This window comes from Thunnus thynnus, chromosome 10, assembly GCF_963924715.1.
Source record: "Thunnus thynnus chromosome 10, fThuThy2.1, whole genome shotgun sequence".
NCBI lineage: Eukaryota > Metazoa > Chordata > Actinopteri > Scombriformes > Scombridae > Thunnus > Thunnus thynnus.
Genome location: NC_089526.1, coordinates 19,569,247 through 19,590,123, shown reverse-complemented (window position 1 = coordinate 19,590,123; position 20,877 = coordinate 19,569,247). Strand labels below are relative to the sequence as shown.

The 20,877-nt window shown below is 40.3% G+C and overlaps 1 protein-coding gene across 1 annotated transcript; it reads right to left on the bottom strand.

Moving 5' to 3' along the window:
* Window positions 1-8,432: 8,432 nt before the first annotated feature.
* LOC137191643 (chemerin-like receptor 1) lies at window positions 8,433-13,834 on the bottom strand. The gene is made up of 2 exons (XM_067601930.1): window positions 13,773-13,834; window positions 8,433-11,671 (listed from the first exon to the last, which is right to left on the bottom strand). The coding sequence occupies exon 2, from the start codon at window positions 11,649-11,651 to the stop codon at window positions 10,557-10,559; it is 1,095 nt and encodes a 364-aa protein (XP_067458031.1). The 5' UTR covers window positions 11,652-11,671; window positions 13,773-13,834; the 3' UTR covers window positions 8,433-10,556.
* Between the last annotated feature and the right edge of the window lie 7,043 nt (window positions 13,835-20,877).

The window sequence follows — 20,877 nt, the reverse complement described above, 5'->3', positions numbered from 1 at the left end:
GTTGCCCACATCATAGTTCCTCTCAGAGGGGGACAATTTCCGGGAGAGGAAGGCACAGGGGTGGAGCTTGTTATTAGCTGTGGACCGCTGTGACAAGACCCCTCCTACTCCTACATCAGAGGCGTACACCTCCACCACAAATTGAAGGTGAGGGTCCAGAGGAGTGAGGATGGGAGCTGTGGTGAAGCTGGTCTTAAGTCTCTGAAACAAGAGTTCAGCCTGGGGAGTCCACTGAAACTTGACATTAGGGGAGGTTAGTGCATGTAAGGGGGCTGCAATGGAACTAAAACCCCTAGTGAAACGTCTATAGAAATTGGCAAACCCCAGGAAACATTGCAAGTGTTTCCTGGAGGTGGGAGTGGGCCAGTCAGACACAGCACTAACCTTGGAGGGATCCATCTGGAGGTGGTCCGGTTCGATGATGAACCCCAGGAAGGAAATGGAGGTGATGTGGAACTCACACTTCTCAGCCTTGACGAAAAGCTGGTTATCCAGGAGCCTCTGCAGGACTCTGCGAACATGTTGTAAATGAGTCTCAGGGTCAGGGGAAAAAATCAAGATGTCATCCAAATAAACAAAAACAAAGTCGTTTAACATATCCCTCAGGACATCATTAACCAGGCTCTGGAAGACAGCAGGGGCATTAGTCAATCCAAATGGCATCACCAAATACTCATAGAGCCTACTAGGAGTATTGAAAGCAGTCTTCCACTCGTCCCCCTCCTTTATCCTCACCAAATGGTAGGCATTTCTGAGATCGAGCTTGGTAAATATCTTAGCTCCCTGTTAAGAGTTCAAAAGCTGAAAAGATGAGAGGGAGGGGGTACTTGTTCTTGATGGTGACCTCATTTAAACGATGATAGTCGATGCATGGCTGGAGGGACTTATCTTTCCTGTCCAAAAAGAAGAATCCTGCCCCCGCTGGAGAGGAAGAATAATAATAATCCCAGCAACCAGGGAGGCTGAGATGTACTTGTCCATGGCCTCACATTCTGGGGGCTGACAGGGAGTATAAACGGCCCTTAGGGAGAGAAGCCCCTGGGAGCAGGTCAATAGCACAGTCATATACTCTGTGAGGAGGAAGGGACGTAGCCCTGGACTTGTTAAACACCTCCTTGAGGTCATGATAACACTGGGGAACCTTGGCTAAATCGGGATAATCAGACTTATCTTGGTCTAACAGGGGCTCTGGGCCGACTGGTGTGAGAAGGACTGCAGGAGGTTGAGACTCTCGGGGGCTCTGAGGGAAAACAGTTCTTTTGGCACCTCTCCTCCCAACCAATAATTTCCTCGGTGGCCTAGTTAACTTGGGGGCAGTGCTGGGATAACCAAGGGAACCCCAAAATGAGTGGGTGTAATGGGGAGCTATAGAGGTGGAAACTTAACTTTTCAGTGTGTCCCTCAGCTATGAGGACTTGAAGGGGCTCGGTGCGGTGAGTAACTCTATATAGTAACCTCCCATCCAACGTGCTGGCTTCTAGGGGTCTGAGAAGAGGAAACACAGTTAATTTCAGTCTTTTAGCAAGTTTCCAGTCCATAAAACTCTCATCAGCACGTGAGTCTATCAACACCTTGAGTCTTTCAGAAAAAACAGGGGAATTTATCACAACATCAGTCAATGATCGAAGCTTGTAGTTAGGAGAGATTGTTTGGCTCACCAGCGCCCTCCTCCTCACTAAAGTTTTTAGTCTATAAGATCAACAGTCAGTAGGATCCTTGCCTTCTTTGTGTATGACTGTAATTATGGAGCTGCACCAAGTGTTTGCCCACCTACTATGATCTAACACCCATTTAAATGTTCTTTCTAAAGTCGGCAGTAGTTCTTTATCCAATTCCTTATAAAAATCACCTGTAAATTTGTTTCTTTATTGCTACATTGATCTCATCTGACGTAACTGGCAAAATCAGGTTTACATTTTGTTTATCTCTGCGGTACTTTTATTCCGGATAGATATTCCTTCATTCTATTTTGAGGGAGCAGATTATTGTCAGGGCTTTATAAATGTTTGTAGTATTTTGCAAATTCTTGTGCTATTTCTCGTTTAGCTTTTACACTTATATTCCTGGTTTGGTCTTTGATAGAAACAGTGTTTGATTTTATCTGTTGTTTTTTCAATTTATAGGTCAGGTTTTTCATTGCTTTTGCTCCACTATCAAAGTATTGTTTTTTAGTAAATATCAATGATTTCTTTACCTTTTCAGTTAGTAATTGGTTGAGTTCTTTCCTTAGTTCATTCAAAGAATGCAAATCAACAGTGTCCTTTTGCCTTGTGCTCTCATTCCCATATCCTTAATGATTGTTCTATTTCCTTGACTCTTTTGTTCCTCTCTCTCTTCTCATATGAAGCAAATGATAAAAAAAAAAAAAAAAATTAATACTGCTTTTACTCCCTCCCACAGTGTGACCGGTTCAACTTCCTCTGTATCATTTATTTCTAGGTATTTTTTAATAGTTGATCTTATTTTAATCTTGAGGTCTTCCATTTGTACCAGGTAATTATTTAGTCTCCAAAGAGTATGACCCACCTCCAGGTCAATGTTTAATTTCATTGTTATCAAAGCATAATCAGACAATGTGATCTAATTTATATTACATTCTATAATCCTTGATACACGATTCTTAAACAAAAGAAATAGTCTAGTCTCAAAAATCTATGGTAAGATTTTGAAAAGAAGGTAAAATCTCTTTCTTTCGGGTGGAGAGTTGTCCACTCATCTATCAGCCCCATTTCCTTGGCTGCTCCTCTCATTATTTTAGCAGCTTGATCTGAGCTATGTTGTCTATCACTTTGTGTATCAATACTTGGGTCCATGATTAGGTTTAGGTCACTTGCAGTGATTGTTATCCCTCGACTTACTGAAACTATTATTTCAACAATCTTTTAAATTAGGTCTGGGCCTTCTTTAGCGGAGTTGTAGACATTCATAAATGAAACCATTTCCTCATCAATCCTTCCAACTACCATTACATATCTACCTTCCTTGTATGATATCAGCTTTTCCAGTGTAAAAAATATTTGTGGCATTATTAAAATAGCAACTCCTTTTTTGAGGACTTGTAAGATGAGTGATATACGTGAGCATTTGTAAGTTTCACTTGGAGTGTTTCCTGCAAGATTATACCTACTGTTTCTTTTCTGAGTTGTTGCAGTGACTTCTCATGCTTAATCGGATTACCATTCACATTATACGAGATTATTTTTAGTGTTTTCATTTCTTAGAGTCAGTTAACATATGAGACAATTTACCCTTCAAATCATATTCCATGTTATAAAAGGGATCTTTGATCATGCTATTTTTCTGACACCTAACTTTATGGCTGACAGCTGTGAAAATCAGTAAACATAAAAACAACATACTAACAAAACAATAACTTTCAATGGTGGCAGTCACTAATAGACTGCTGAGTGGATAAAGATTCCCTAAATATGGGTAGGAATCTGGGGCTGCTGACCCAGACTGCCCCATTTGGAAAAAGACAAACAAAACAAACAAACAAACAAAAAAAACCCCAACATTTTACCAGTAACACTCTGCGTTGTACATCGCTGTGTGTGTGTACATTTGTATTTGTGCTTGCTGCTGCCATAAACTCTGTCACGGTACCTAAGCTGTAGGCTTACCCCCCCGCTCTCTCAATAAGTCCGCAGCTGTCTTGTAGTCTTCCCACTGCGTCCTCTGCTGTTCAAATAGCGCTGATGGATGCCCGACCTGGGTCCTGGATGCCGGGTCTTCCTGCTCAAGCAGGTGTTGAGCCCTACTGAGTTGTACATCTGCGTTCCGCAATCACTAAATACTCTTAGCTTTTCTGGATAGATGCGATTTCATCCCTTTCTCCCTTAGCTCTTTTCTTATTGGAGCATATTGGCTTCTCTCTTTTTGCAGTTTAGATGAGTAGTCCTGGTCGAAGTAAATCCGACTGCCCTCGTGCATTATTACTTTTCCTGCTAAATGTTTGCGTAGTGTTGCCAACTTCCACTAATAGAGAGGTGGATAGCGGCGGGGTCCTTTTGTTGAAGCGTGTTCTGTTAAGTAATAGTGACTCGTGTTTGATTGTGGGAGGAAAAGATTTGACTAAACCCAAATATTTACCAGTGCTTGTGAGTGTCTGCATCTTCCAACATGTCTGAAACTGCTGGTTCTGCAGACAAACGTCCAAATTTCAGATCAGTCATACAAGTGCTACACATAAAAGCACCCAGTGTAGAAAAAGCAGTAAAATCAATCACTTTAAGCTCCAAGCAAAAAGTCACATTAGTCAGCAATGCAGTGCCAGTTCATTCAAAGCATTCCCCTAGAGTTTGCACTTTCACCACATTTTCAAATTGAAGCTCAGAGAAAACAACTTTTGTTTAATCAGCATTACTGGATGAACACTGGATATCTTGGATCATTGGCAACATTAAATGTGTGGCTTCACAGAGTTTAGGTGACAAAATTGTTGAATGTGGTCTTTATATGTAGGTATCTACCTAGGAGCCAATTCAAACCCTTAACAGCCGGAACATCCTCTCTTGTGCTGTTTAATGCTGCTTGCATCTCTGCTTGCGTTTGCACAGCAATATCTTCTTTTATACTCAGCACCAAACTATGGAGACTGTTTCTGGCCTCCTGCTCCATGCTTGCTGTGTTTGTTTTTTGCTCGTTGCGTCTGTGTTTTTTCTTTTTGAGTAACTGCTCCTGAGCAAAATTCAAATCAAAATTTGATTGCAACCAAGTATGGGAATGATGTACATACAGCCAACCACATTGAACAAGTAACATTTCATACAATTCTATCCACATTGCATAGACGGAAAAACCAGATATTGCACCACAGTGTAGCAGCACCTTGTACTAGGAAATAAATGAGGGTTTTGAATGAATAAAATAAGCGCGCGCGTGTGTGTGTGTGAGTGTGTGTGAGTGTGTTGGGGGTGGGGGATATTTCGCGATAGTATGAATGTCTTTTGCAACTAATCTACTTGCTACTAGGAAGAAGCTGTTGTTGGATCTGGTTCAGGTTCAAGGTAGAAGTTGCTGTCCACTTGCAAGCCCACTTTCTGTCAGACACTCTGCCACAGGAGGTGAACCTCAGCAGGACTTCAGGTGGTGTACAGAACAGTAGCAACATGCATGTTGAAGTCTGTTTTTGTTGAGCAGTGACTCAACAGGGATACATGACCTGAAGCAATAGACAAACAAGTATAAGTATAATACTAAAAAGTGTTCACGATAAAAAAAGAACAAATGAAAACACACAGATGATGGAACACTAACTCCGAGTTGATTATATAACTCCATTGACTACAACAGTAGTAACTCAAATACACACAGTAACAACAACAAAAATTAAACATAACCTGCTTTAGTTGACTGAACTGTTGACAGACTGATGGCAAATGTCTCATAATAGCCAGATATTAAAGTTAGCTGAGTAACGTTAAGTTACACAGGGGCAATGCTAACAGCTGGGCTCACTCACCTTTACTGAGGTAACGGTGTGTTGTCTCAGCAACAGCTTGTAGATTTGCTCTTGTTGTTCCCAGCACTTGGCAAAATCTCTGTAGCCTTCCGGAGAGTTATGATGTCGGTATTTGACATCACGTTAATGTTTGTTCTGTAAATTACTCAGATGCACCAGCAGATTCAGGAAAGCTAGCGTTAGCTAGCTAATGTCTCCATTCCTCCATTTCACATTATGAATTTGTGATTGGAGCTAATCATCAGTGAGACATATGCTATTTACATGCATACAACATAGCCAGCCCACATTTATTTGAATAAAACCTGAGTATCACTACATACAATCAAACCACCAACAACGTGACAGCCTGTGCTGATGAGACTCAACAGAACTTTTATTATGGGAGTCGTTTACAGGAGGGGGGGCTTCTGGGGGAGACTGATTTGCTTTGCTTTAACACATGGATGTATAAAGAGAAGTGGATACAGGAAGGGCGCCAGGCTTTGAAACAAATTTGACATAGCAGCCAGACCATGTAATTACAATGTCATGCGATGCACCAAATGCCAAAAAAGACTTTTTCCCATAGATTTACATTGTGAAAGAGACGTCTGTAAATCAGCGGATACATTTTCTTAGCGTCACAACACCTGCGAAATAACTCGTTTCAATATCATAATTTGATCTGTTCGGTCCAATCACATTTCGAAAGTTTAGAAGAGCCGCATGATTGAATTGTTTTATCCCCTTTCAAGTTAGCCAGAGGGCTGAACCAGAAGTAGCAGGCTCAGCCGGCGAAAGTCACTAGTGCACTTGCTCTGTGGGCCCCACAGATGCGGAAGCAATGGGAAAGAAGTTGAACTCTTTTGGCTTCATGCCATGGATGTATAAGAGCTAGCTAGGGCTTCTACAGTTTGGCCTAGGCAAAAATGTTTCCACAATCCACTCAGAGTTGTAGCTGACTTCTCTTTTTAATTCAAACACAACATAGACTGATATGCAGTGACAGAGGGTTACAAATATACTTTGCATAAACCATTAAAATTATATTGTTAAAGGATCTTGTTTTTTTCTCCATGAGAAGAGTGCAAAAAATAAAATTCATTTTAAAATAAGTTATCATAAATTTACTTTGATGTCCAAACTATTTTACAAATAAAATGTAAACAAATTCATCATGAACGTTATCCAACTGAGCTTATCAGAGTAATAGCACATGATATAAAAGCTACTGATAATAACTAACTTTGAGACAAAAGAGCTACTCAACATATTAATACATAATCACAAATGACTGATGATGACTGGAATACACTTCAGAAGTTTGCTGTCCTTTATCTACATCTATGTCCTTGATCTAAGAAGCACCTGAAATGTAAAAAAAAGTTCCCTCTACCCTTCAATTTGTATTATGAAGAAAGTCTAACATAAAATGGAAGAGATGATCACCAACAAAAAGTATATCTTATGATTGACAGCTCAGTAGTTACAGTAAATTATTATGAGGTGAAAAAGGGAAGAAAGCTTGAGCACAGTGCCCCAGATCTAAAGGTGAACGATAAACCACAACCATGATTTCCTCTTTAACCTTGGCCCTATCACTACCACCAACACTTGGGGTTTATTTTTTTGAAATCGTCATGAGGTGTTGCATCAGATGAGTGGCATTGGTTATAATATCTGTATCCACCATATATATCAGTGTACAATACCAGAGAAAGAGATTTCAGGCACAAGCCATGTCAAAAATAATATTTTGACAATGTAAAAATAATGATGAGCAAGTATTGCAATAACAATCATTCATGGTTCATGGTACATGTCACAATATTCATATCCACAGTCATACATAAAATAAATGGCCCATTCCATTTTTCTGTGATTTTATATTGTCTTGAGGTTAAGAAATAATGGACACCTAACCCAGGTTAACTATGAAGCTGCTACCTTATTGTACAATATTACCATCAGTCCCTTCAATCAGATTGTTAATACTGTAAGTGCAGTTAAGATCTAGTATACTGTGTTTGACCTAATCAGTTATCTAATCATACAACTCAAATTAATCAAACTTCAACAGGTTCCAACATTTCAATTTGGGAATCTAAGTCCTTTTATAAAGACAACAAAAGAAATAAAAAAGGAATTTGATACAGTACCAGTCAAAAGTTTGGACACACTTTCCCAATGGGAAAGTGTGTCCAAACTTTTGACTGGTGATGTATATACATTTACATTTGTGTCAAAATTATTTTCTAATGTGCAGTTTCAGTATTTGTTTATTTATGCCACAACCTTATACTTGAGTATTTAGAATTGACATGTCAAGGCTCTGACTGGTGTCCACTGACTTTGTGTCAGTGTGCAATCGGGAAAACTCCTCCCGGAAAGCAGTCTCAAATACATTCAGGATGGATTTGCGAACTTTATCCTTGAAATCTCGGCCCATGAAGACATACAGCAGTGGATTCAGGCAACTGTTAAGATAGGCCAGGCTGGTGGCTAAAGGGACCCCAATAGTGATGACATGTTTTAATACTTCACTTGACCTATTATCAATGTGATGCCATAACTCAACTAGCCTAGGAGTAGGATTTCTTCACCAACATGTGTCCCCAAAATGACGATGACATTACATCACATTCAGTTGATAACAAACATTGACTCCTTAGTTTGAAAACATTTGTAACATATATACAAAAGATTTATAAAATGATAACCTACTATTCAATTTTCTTTCACAGCCCCAAATCAGACCTGATAAAAAAACTGCCTTTGCTGTTAGTGCATTGGTCTCATGTAATAATCTGCAACGTCAGCTAAAAGCCAAAACACTCTGTGTAACTTTAAGACCATTCTTATTAAAGGTTCTCTGTCTGCTGGTGATTGCTTCCACTGAACCTGAACCTTTTCTATTTCCTGTCCACTTTATTGACTCTGTCCATCCTTGTTTTATTCTTCTACTAAACTCTTAACAAGGTGTTGCTGCAAAAGATCTTTCAGTGCATTTGTATCTGCAGTATAGTACTACTAGTATTTCACTATGTTGGGAAATGTTCCTTTTGTCAGCTTCCTGTTTTTTACTCTTTGTCAGATTTCTTCTGAAATTACGAAACATATTTTGGCATGTTAGTCATGAGTGATGAAACAAATTTAATCATGTAGAAAACACTCCCACAAACACTACTGGCAAAAACAAAATAAGACATACAGCAATTACCATAATATACAATACATACTCCACACTGAGTTTAATATGGAGAGTGTCACAGAATACAAATATCTTGGCATCTGACTTGATGATATATTTTCAATTCAATATCATGTACCTTGTTGATAAACTGTGACTGAAGCTTGACTTGTACAGAGACAGCAGCTTCCCTTTGGGTAGTAAAGGAGGACTCGGGTTTTTTTTCTCATTTATGGATTTTGGGGATGTCATATATCCACATGCCGCTGCCTCTGGGGACCACAGGTTCATCTCTAGTGATAATTACAACACTCATCACTGCATACTACATGATAAAGTTGGTTGGGCTTCCCTGTCATAGAGACATAATAACCACTAGTACTTATTTCTACTAAGTCCTCATAGGCAAAACTGACTGTTTGATGCTGCTTGAGCCCCGAACCAGACCTGATCTGGTGAAAACTGCCTTTACTGTTAGTGCAGGGATCTTGTGGAAAAATGTGCAATGCAATCTAAAAATATTTTACCTCTCTGTAACTTTAAGACCATTCTTATTAATGGTTCTCTGCCTGCCTGTGATTGTTTCCACTGAATGTGAACCTTGTCAGTTTTCTGTCCATTTATTGACTCAGTCTGTCCTTGTTATTATAACTCTATTATTCTACCAAACTCATATTGTGAAAGGATCTTGTTTTTTTCTCCATGAGAAGAGTGTAAAAAATAAAATTCATTTTAAAATAAGTTATTATAAATTTACTTTGATGTCCGAACTATTTTACAAATAAAATGTAAACAAATTCATCATGAATGTTATCCAACTGAGCTGATCAGAGTAATAGAGTAATAGAGCTACTTAACATATTTATACATAATCACAAATGACGATGACTGGAAAACACTTCACAAGACTGAAGTTTGCTGTCCTTTGTCTACATTTATGTCCTAGATCTAAGAAGCACCTGACATGTAAAACAGTTCCCTCTGTTGGTCAATTAATATTATGAAGAAATTCTAACATAAAATGAAAAAGAACAATCAACAACAAAAAGTATTTCTTATGATTGACAGCTTAGTAGTTACAGTAAATTATTATGGGGTGAAAAAGGGAAGAAAGCTTGAGCACAGCGCCCCAGATCTAAAGATGAAAGATAAACCACAATCATGATTTCCTCTTCAACCTTGGCCCTGTCACTACCACCAACACTTGGGGTTTATTTTTTTGAAACTATCATGAGGTGTTGCAAATGAGTTGTGTGGGTTATAATATTTGTATTCACCATATATATATCAGTGTGCAATACTAGAGAAAGAGATTCCAGGCACAAGCCATGTCAAAAATAATATTTTGACAATGTAAAAATAATGATGAGCAAGTATTGCAATAACAATCATTCATGGTTCATGGTACATGTCACAATATTCATATCCACAGTCATACATAAAATAAATGGGCCATTCCATTTTTCTGTGATTTTATATTGTCTTGAAGTTAAGAAATAATGGACACCTAACCCAGGTTAACTATGAAGCTGCTACCTTATTGTACAATATTACCATCAGTCCCTTCAATCAGATTGTAAATACTGTAAGTGCAGTTAAGATCTAGTACTCTTTGCCTGACCTAATCAGTTCGCTAATCATACAACTCAAATTAATCAAACTTCAACAGGTTCCAACATTTCAATTTGGGAATCTAAGTCATTTTATAAAGACAACAAAAGAAATAAAAAAGGAATTTGATACAGTACCAGTCAAAAGTTTGGACATACTTTCCCAATGGGAAAGTGTGTCCAAACTTTTGACATACTTTCCCAATGGGAAAGTGTGTCCAAACTTTTGACTGGTGATGTATATACATTTACATTTGTAAAATTATTTTCTTATGTGCAGTTTCAGTATTTGTTTATTCATGCCACAACCTTATACTTGAGTATTTAGAATTGACATGTCAAGACTCTGACTGGTGTCCACTGACTTTGTGTCAGTGTGCAAACGGGAAACCTCCTCCCGGAAAGCAGTCTCAAATACATTCAGGATGGATTTGCGAACTTTATCCTTGAAATCTCGGCCCATGAGGACATACAGCAGTGGATTCAGGCAACTGTTAAGATAGGCCAGGCTGGTGGCTAAAGGGACCCCGATAGTGATGACAAGTTTTAATACTTCACTTGACCTATTATCAATGTGATACCATAACTCTATTAGAGTCATGATGTAAAAGGGAGCCCAGCACAGGAAAAAAGCAGTGATAACAGCAGCGATGATCTTAAAGGGGCGACTTGAGTGGCTGGCCCTGGTACGGTTCCTCCTGAGACGATGGATTATCACAGCATAACAGGAGACAATGACAGTGAAGGGAACAACAAAACCCAGGAGGAAGCGAGTGATGGTCATGGCCTTAAAACGAAGCATTAGTAACTGTATCACAGATGGGTTATCGAAGTCATCAGAAAAGGCATAGTTGTCGTAGCATCTGATTGTTTCATCATGAGGTGATAGCCAAAGGTCCCTGAAGATGAAGCATGGAGTGCTGAGTATCAGACCCAATACCCAGACACCCAGACTCACACAGGACGCTTTGCGTACATTTCGGTTGTTCTGGGCCCAGACTGGCCACACCACAGACACATATCTGTCCACACTGATCACTACCAGAATGTAGACACTGGCAAACATGTTCAGAAATCTTACTGTGTTGTCCAGTTTGCACATGAAATTGCCGAAAGGCCAGTGGAAACCCAGAGCTGTGTACGTCGCACTAAAAGGAAGGAAAGCTGTGAAGAGGAAGTCAGCCACAGCAAGGTTGAGGATCCAAACTGTGTTCACTGTTTTCTTCATCTTGAACCCAGTCACCCAGATAACCACTCCATTTCCGAGCACACCCAGAACGAAATCCAGGGAGTAGATAACGACAGACATGATGTTGAGAGACCCTCTCAGATCAGCATAGATGTCATTAGAAGAGCCAATTTCTTCACCTGTTGTATTGGTGTGATAGGAAGGTGTAGCAGTCATCTCTGTTATTGTCTTGAGATCTGCAATGGTAAAAGGAAGAACAAATGTAATCTCCCCCTGTATGTATCTATCTATATATATTTCAACACACAATTGAAAATGCATTTAGCTCTCAAAAATAGCCTATGAAGATGCTTTTCACAAAGATTTGACTTGAACTATGCAAAGTTGTATGAAGTTCCTCTGTCGACAGTCCAAATGGTTACTTTATTGTTTTTATTATTATTATTATATTATTTTTGATCATGTTATTATTTATTTATACCCATTTTCTTGTTAACCAACAAAGTGTCAGAGAAAGTGCAGAGAAAATCCACATCGTATTGTATTTATTTATTGGGACAGTGTATAGTTTTTAACATAAATGATGCACTGTACCAGATTTAGCTTCAAGCTAATTTTCATCTGCAGTCCCTTATAATTAAAACATATAACAGCACAATAACACACAGTACAAAGCAAAAAACACACAGGACACATTATACAAAATACAAAATACAAAGCTACACACAATAGCACATCGCATACACCCACAATGTCAACCAGAAATCAACAATGTAAGCATGTCAAACCAAAGGCAAGATTATTTGAGAAGACCATGAGATCAAATCCAGACTCAGTGGCCACAGAGCTGAGCACTGAACTGCAGCTCTTCAAATCATCAGGTAGGACATTCCACTGAATTGTGGCTTTCACAGAGAAAGCTGACTGTCCAAATGCAGTGCAACAAAATGGTATAGTACAATCATGTATAGAGGATATTCTGGAGGATCTAATAGAACTTACTGAATACAAACATACATACAAACAGCATACCAGTTTTTATTTTATTTTGTTAGTATTTTCATTAAGGCAGGAACGACCAAACCTCTATTCCTGCCTGCTTCCAAGGGTGTGCCGCAGGCATCTCTTTTGGGGCCTGTCCTGCTCACTATTTATGTAAATTAGATTGCCCTTGTTGGTAAAGTGCCATTTTCTCATTCCTGCCATTTGTAGTGCTCTGTAGTGGTAATAAGCTCCAGTGATTGTCTGATGCTCCATGAGCCCCAAACCAGACCTGATAAAAAAAAACTGCCTTTGCTGTTAGTGCATTGGTCTCATGTAATAATCTGCAATGTCAACTAAAAGCCAAAACACTCTGTGTAACTTTAAGACCATTCTTATTAAAGGTTCTCTGTCTGCTGGTGATTGCTTCCACTGAACCTGAACCTTTTCTATTTCCTGTCCACTTTATTGACTCTGTCCGTCCTTGTTTTATTCTTCTACTAAACTCTTAACAGGGTGTTGCTGCAAAAGAACATGTATACTCAGCTATCATCTATCAGTGCATTTGTAGATATAGATCTTTCACAGGTCAATGATAGCAAGTGTCTTTTTTGTCAGCATCCTGTTTTTCAGTCTTTATCAGACTTATTTAGAAATTACAAAACACTTTTTAGCATGTTACTGATGAGTTACGAAACAAATTTAAGCATGTAGAAAACATTCCCACAAACACTACTAGCAAAAACAAAATGAATCCTTTTCTCCATGATAAAGTTGGTTGGGCTTCCCTGTCATAGAGACATAGTAATCACTAGTACTTATTTCTACAAAGTCCTCGTAGGCAAAACTCCATTTTATATCTCATTTCCGCTGTTGTGGTGCTGTGGACCATACTTAACCAGCTTCAGTGACTGTTTGATGCTCCATGAGCCCCGAACCAGACCTGATCTGGTGAAAACTGCCTTTACTGTTAGTGCAGGGATCTTGTGGAAAAATGTGCAATGCCATCTAAAAATATTTTACCTCTCTGTAACTTTAAGACCATTCTTATTAATGGTTCTCTGCCTGCCTATGATTGTTTCCACTGAATGTGAACCTTGTCAGTTTTCTGTCCATTTATTGACTCAGTCTGTCCTTGTTATTATACCTCTATTATTCTACCAAACTCTTAACAGTGCATTACTGCAAAAGACCATCAGCCAACCTTGTTGAACAAAACACATGAAATAAATAATAACATTATCATTCTTATACTTTGTCCATCCAAAATCTGATGTTTTTATTGTCTTATTTCTACCTTGTGGGTTCATATCACGCTACAAATATGAAGCTCTGAGAATAACAAAGGTACAGTACCTTTCTCAAAGCTCTCCAATCAGTTGAGGATGTGTCTGCAGCAGAAATAACTCTGATCAAACCCTGACTAGTTAATATAGCCTAATGTGTGGACAGACGTGTTATGTAAACACACTCATTGAGGCGGGGACACAAGCAGCATGCACTTCTCTTTTTTGAAGCCCATAAACCCTTTTGCATGAACTTTGGCTGTTCATGCATTGTGGTTAAAAAATGTTGTCACATTTTCTAAAATCATACATTGTCTTCATTGATAGATGAGCAACATAATGCATCTGTACCCTAGATACACAATAGTACTACATTATACTCTTATTGTACCCTTTATACCCTTTATTACATTATACCCTTTGCAGCACCTCTCATGTTTTCAGTGGTGCTCTGGTGTTGACTGTTTGAATCAACATTTGGATGTAAGTTACATATTACCAGAAAGTTTTATAAAATAGTAGACAACTCCCTTCTTGCCACTGTCCACTTGAAGCTGGACACAAACTGTGGTGTCTCTGTATCCATGCAAACAAAACTGATCTGATGCTAGGATATATCTTTTCTAACATGTTTTTAGAGTTAATATAGTATTGGAAGTTTTGAGCATGCACAAAATGGCATCACTTTATTATCAGTCAAATACATCAAATGAATCCACAACATACATACAGTAAAACATACACATAAGTAAAATGTCCCTGCATGCCTAATGTTTAACTTTTTGTTTTGTGACATGACTCCATGGAAGATGAGCATGCATCAGATTTTAACTAACAAATGAGCCACATAAGTACTTAATTACAAAACTACCTTAAAGGTTGGGTTTATCCTTTACTTTTTTTAAAATACTTTTTTATTTTATTATCATGGCATTTCATACATCTAACCCATTGACAAGGTTGTCTGGTACACCAGGGCTAGACCTAAACGAACGACTCAAACAGTAGTTCCAAAAAAGTCTTAAGTCTTTAATAGCAGGTTCGGTACACGGGCAGGCAGTCAGAGAGGGCAACAGGACCAAAAGGGCTACGTAGAGGCAGAGTCAAAAAAAAAGGCAGATCCGTCAAAAACACTAGAGACTATAACAAAGAGGATAATGCTGGAACGCTTGCGACTAAGGGCTAAGATGAACTGGCACAGGAAGCAGGGGTCACATAGACTAAAAACACAAGGGGAGTGAGGGTAATGAGACACAGGTGGAGGACATTAGGGGATGAAGACGAGGACAGGAGCGGGAAACACACAAGGGCAGGAAGTGGATCTGAAACCAGAGGAGAGTTAGAAACCAAAATAAAACAGGAAATGCAGGACTAAATGAGAGAAAAAACAAAACATAACCTGAAGGCAGGATGATTCATGACAGTATCCCCCCCCTAAAGGACGGCTCCAGACGGATCAGGAAGATTGCGGTGGCACCAGTGAAAGTCCTGAATGAGGCCCGGATCAGGAGGGAACCAGAGGACTCTCCTAGATGGGCTTGACACGGGAAACGTGAAAGGTGGGGTGAATTCTCCAGGTCCTGGGGAGCTTGATACAGACAGCAGCAGGGTTAATGACTTTGGATACAGGGAAAGGTCCAACAAAACGGGGTGCCAGCTTACGTGACTCCACCCTGAGGAGAGGATCCTGAGCAGACAGCCACACTCTTTGCCTTAGCTGGTAAGAGGGGGCCGGGGTCCGCCGTCTGTCCGCAGCCCTCTTGTTTCCGGCTGCGGTCCTGATCAATTGAAGCCTGGCCCGGCTCCAAACCCGGCGACACCGGAGGATGAGGGCTTGAGCAGATGGAACTGCTACTTCAGTCTCTAACTCAGGAAACAGGGGAGGCTGATAACCGAAGACACACTGAAACGGAGTAAGACCAGAGGCAGAGCAAGGCAAGGTGTTTTGTGCATATTCGACCCAGATAAGATTCTTACTCCAGGAGGAGGGACAACTGGAGGTGAGACAGCGAAGGCCCTTCTCCAGTTCCTGGTTCAGTCTCTCTGTCTGCCCGTTGGACTGGGGGTGATAGCCAGAAGTGAGGCTGACTGCGGCTCCAATGAGTGAGCAGAAGGCCTTCCAGAACTTGGAGATGAACTGTGGCCCCCGGTCAGACACCACGTCCCTGGGGAAACCATGCAAGCGGAACACATGATGCAGAACCACCTCAGCCGTTTCCTTGGCTGAGGGTAACTTAGGTAAAGGTATAAAGTAAGCCATCTTAGAAAATCTGTCAACCACTGTGAGGACAACCGTGTTACCTTCAGAGGGTGGCAAACCTGTGACAAAGTCCAGTGACATGTCTGACCAGGGGCGCTGTGGGATGAGACAGAATGAAATTGAATCGGTTGAAAAAGAGAGCCCACCTTGCCTGCCGGGGGTTGAGCCTCTTAGCAGAGTGGATGTATTCCAGGTTCTTATGGTCTGTCCAGATGAGAAACAGCTGCTCAGTGCCCTCCAGCCAGTGCCGCCACTCCTCCAGAGCCACCTTAATAGCCAGCAGCTCCCTGTTGCCCACATCATAGTTCCTCTCAGAGGGGGACAATTTCCGGGAGAGGAAGGCACAGGGGTGGAGCTTGTTATTCACTGGGGACCGCTGTGACAAGACCCCTCCTACTCCTACATCAGAGGTGTACACCTCCACCACAAATTGAAGGTGAGTGTCCGGAGGAGTGAGGATGGGAGCTGTGGTGAAGCTGGTCTTAAGTCTCTGAAACAAGAGTTTAGCCTGGGGAGTCCACTGAAACTTGACATTAGGAGAGGTTAGTGCATGTAAGGGGGCTACAATGGAACTAAAACCCCTAGTGAAACGTCTATAGAAATTGGCAAACCCCAGGAAACGTTGCAAGTGTTTCCTGGAGGTGGGAGTGGGCCAGTCAGACACAGCACTAACTTTGGAGGGATCCATCTGGAGGTGGTCCGAGGGAGGGGGTACCTGTTCTTGATGGTGACCTCATTCAGACCATAGTAGTCGATGCATGGCCGGAGGGACTTATCTTTCTTGTCCAAAAAGAAGAATCCTGCCCCCGCTGGAGAGGAAGAATAATAATAATCCCAGCAACCAGGGAGGCTGAGATATACTTGTCCATGGCCTCACATTCTGGGGGCTGACAGGGAGTATAAACAGCCCTTAGGGAGAGAAGCCCCTGGGAGCAGGTCAATAGCACAGTCATATACTCTGTGAGGAGGAAGGGAGGTAGCCCGGGACTTGTTAAACACCTCCTTGAGGTCATGATAACACTGGGGAACCTTGGCTAAATCGGGATAATCAGACTTATCTTGGTCTAACAGGGGCTCTGGGCCGACTGGTGTGAGAAGGACTGCGGGAGGTTGAGACTCTCGGGGGCTCTGAGGGAAAACAGTTCTTTTGGCACCTCTCCTCCCAACCAATAATTTCCCTGGTGGCCCAGTTAACTTGGGGGCAGTGCTGGGATAACCAAGGGAACCCCAAAATGAGTGGGTGTAATGGGGAGCTATAGAGGTGGAAACTTAACTTTTCAGTGTGTCCCTCAGCTATGAGGACTTGAAGGGGCTCGGTGCGGTGAGTAACTCTATATAGTAACCTCCCATCCAACGTTCTGGCTTCTAGGGGTCTGAGAAGAGGAAACACAGTTAATTTCAGTCTTTTAGCAAGTTTCCAGTCCATAAAACTCTCATCAGCACGTGAGTCTATCAACACCTTGAGTCTTTCAGAAAAAACAGGGGAATTTATCACAACATCAGTCAATGATCGAAGCTTGTAGTTAGGAGAGATTGTTTGGCTCACCAGCGCCCTCCTCCTCACTAAAGTTTTTAGTCTATAAGATCAACAGTCAGTAGGATCCTTGCCTTCTTTGTGTATGACTGTAATTATGGAGCTGCACCAAGTGTTTGCCCACCTACTATGATCTAACACCCATTTAAACGTTCTTTCTAAAGTCGGCAGTAGTTCTTTATCCAATTCCTTATAAAAATCACCTGTAAATTTGTTTCTTTATTGCTACATTGATCTCATCTGACGTAACTGGCAAAATCAGGTTTACATTTTGTTTATCTCTTATCTGCGATAGTTTTATTCTGGATAGATATTCCTTCATTCTATTTTGAGGGAGCAGATTATTGTCAGGGCTTTATAAATGTTTGTAGTATTTTGCAAATTCTTGTGCTATTTCTCGTTTAGCTTTTACACTTATATTCCTGGTTTGGTCTTTGATAGAAACAGTGTTTGATTTTATCTGTTGTTTTTTCAATTTATAGGCCAGGTTTTTCATTGCTTTTGCTCCACTATCAAAGTATTATTTTTTAGTAAATATCAATGATTTCTTTACCTTTTCAGTTAGTAATTGGTTGAGTTCTTTCCTTAGTTCATTCAAAGAATGCAAATCAACAGTGTCTTTTTGCCTTGTGCTCTCATTCCCATATCCTTAATGATTGTTCTATTTCCTTGACTCTTTTGTTCCTCTCTCTCTTCTCATATGAAGCAAATGATAAAAAAAAAAAAAAAATTAATACTGCTTTTACTCCCTCCCACAGTGTGACCGGTTCAACTTCCTCTGTATCATTTATTTCTAGGTATTTTTTAATAGTTGATCTTATTTTAATCTTGAGGTCTTCCATTTGTACCAGGGAATTATTTAGTCTCCAAAGAGTATGACCCACCTCCAGATCAATGTTTAATTTCATTGTTATCAAAGCATAATCAGACAATGTGATCTAATTTATATTACATTCTATAATCCTTGATACACGATTCTTAAACAAAAGAAATAGTCTAGTCTCAAAAATCTGTGGTAAGATTTTGAAAAGAAGGTAAAATCTCTTTCTTTCGGGTGGAGAGTTGTCCACTCATCTATCAGCCCCATTTCCTTGGCTGCTCCTCTCATTATTTTAGCAGCTTGATCTGAGCTATGTTGTCTATCACTTTGTGTATCAATACTTGGGTCCATGATTAGGTTTAGGTCACTTGCAGTGATTGTTATCCCTCGACTTACTGAAACTATTATTTCAACAATCTTTTAAATTAGGTCTGGGCCTTCTTTAGCGGAGTTGTAGACATTCATAAATGAAACCATTTCCTCATCAATCCTTCCAACTACCATTACATATCTACCTTCCTTGTATGATATCAGCTTTTCCAGCGTAAAAACTATTTGTGGCATTATTAAAATAGCAACTCCTTTTTTGAGGACTTGTAAGATGAGTGATATACGTGAGCATTTGTAAGTTTCACTTGGAGTGTTTCCTGCAAGATTATACCTCCTGTTTCTTTTCTGAGTTGTTGCAGTAACTTCTCATGCTTAATCGGATTACCATTCACATTATACGAGATTATTTTTAGTGTTTTCATTTCTTAGAGTCAGTTAACATATGAGACAATTTACCCTTCAAATCATATTCCATGTTATATAAGGGATCTTTGATCATGCTATTTTTCTGACACCTAACTTTATGGCTGACAGCTGTGAAAATCAGTGAACATAAAAACAACATACTAACAAAACAATAACTTTCAATGGTGGCAGTCACTAATAGACTGCCGAGTGGATAAAGATTCCCTAAATATGGGTAGGAATCTGGGGCTGCTGACCCAGACTGCCCCATTTGGAAAAAGACAAACAAAACAAACAAACAAACAAAAAAACCCCCAACAGTTTACCAGTAACACTCTGCGTTGTACATCGCTGTGTGTGTGTACATTTGTATTTGTGCTTGCTGCTGCCATAAACTCTGTCACGGTACCTAAGCTGTAGGCTTACCCCCCCCCGCTCTCTCAATAAGTCCGCAGCTGTCTTGTAGTCTTCCCATTGCGTCCTCTGCTGTTCAAATAGCGCTGATGGATGCCCGACCTGGGTCCTGGATGCCGGGTCTTCCTGCTCAAGCAGGTGTTGAGCCCTACTGAGTTGTACATCTGCGTTCCGCCATGACCAAATACTCTTAGCTTTTCTGGATAGATGCGATGTCATCCCTTTCTCCCTTAGCTCTTTTCTTATTGGAGCATATTGGCTTCTCTCTTTTTGCAGTTTAGATGAGTAGTCCTGGTCGAAGTAATTCCGACTGCCCTCGTGCATTATTACTTTTCCTGCTAAATGTTTGCGTAGTGTTGCCAACTTCCACTAATAGAGAGGTGGATAGCGGCGGGGTCCTTTTGTTGAGGCGTGTTCTGTTAAGTAATAGTGACTCGTGTTTGATTGTGGGAGGAAAAGATTTGACTAAACCCAAATATTTACCAGTGCTTGTGAGTGTCTGCATCTTCCAACATGTCTGAAACTGCTGGTTCTGCAGACAAACGTCCAAATTTCAGATCAGTCATACAAGTGCTACACATAAAAGCACCCAGTGTAGAAAAAGCAGTAAAATCAATCACTTTAAGCTCCAAGCAAAAAGTCACATTAGTCAGCAATGCAGTGCCAGTTCATTCAAAGCATTCCCCTAGAGTTTGCACTTTCACCACATTTTCAAATTGAAGCTCAGAGAAAACAACTTTTGTTTAATCAGCATTACTGGATGAACACTGGATATCTTGGATCATTGGCAACATTAAATGTGTGGCTTCACAGAGTGAATGAATGTGGTCTTTATATGTAGGTATCTACCTAGGAGCCAATTCAAACCCTTAACAGCCGGAACATCCTCTCTTGTGCTGTTTAATGCTGCTTGCATCTCTGCTTGCGTTTGCACAGCAATATCTTCTTTTATACTCAGCACCAAACTATGGAGACTGTTTCTGGCCTCCTGCTCCATGCTTGCTGTGTTTGTTTTTTGCTCGTTGCGTCTGTGTTTTTTCTTTTTGAGTAACTGCTCCTGAGCAAAATTCAAATCAAAATTTGATTGCAACCAAGTATGGGAGTGATGTACATACAGCCAACCACATTGAACAAGTAACATTTCATACAATTCTATCCACATTGCATAGACGGAAAAACCAGATATTGCACCACAGTGTAGCAGCACCTTGTACTAGGAAATAAATGAGGGTTTTGAATGAATAAAATAAGCGCGCGCGTGTGTGTGTGTGAGTGTGTGTGAGTGTGTTGGGGGTGGGGGATATTTCGCGATAGTATGAATGTCTTTTGCAACTAATCTACTTGCTACTAGGAAGAAGCTGTTGTTGGATCTGGTTCAGGTTCAAGGTAGAAGTTGCTGTCCACTTGCAAGC

What these genes read in the sequence shown, in the direction of transcription:
- LOC137191643 (XM_067601930.1), bottom strand. Translation starts at nt 11,651, where the DNA reads ATGACTGCTACACCTTCCTATCACACCAATACAACAGGTGAAGAAATT.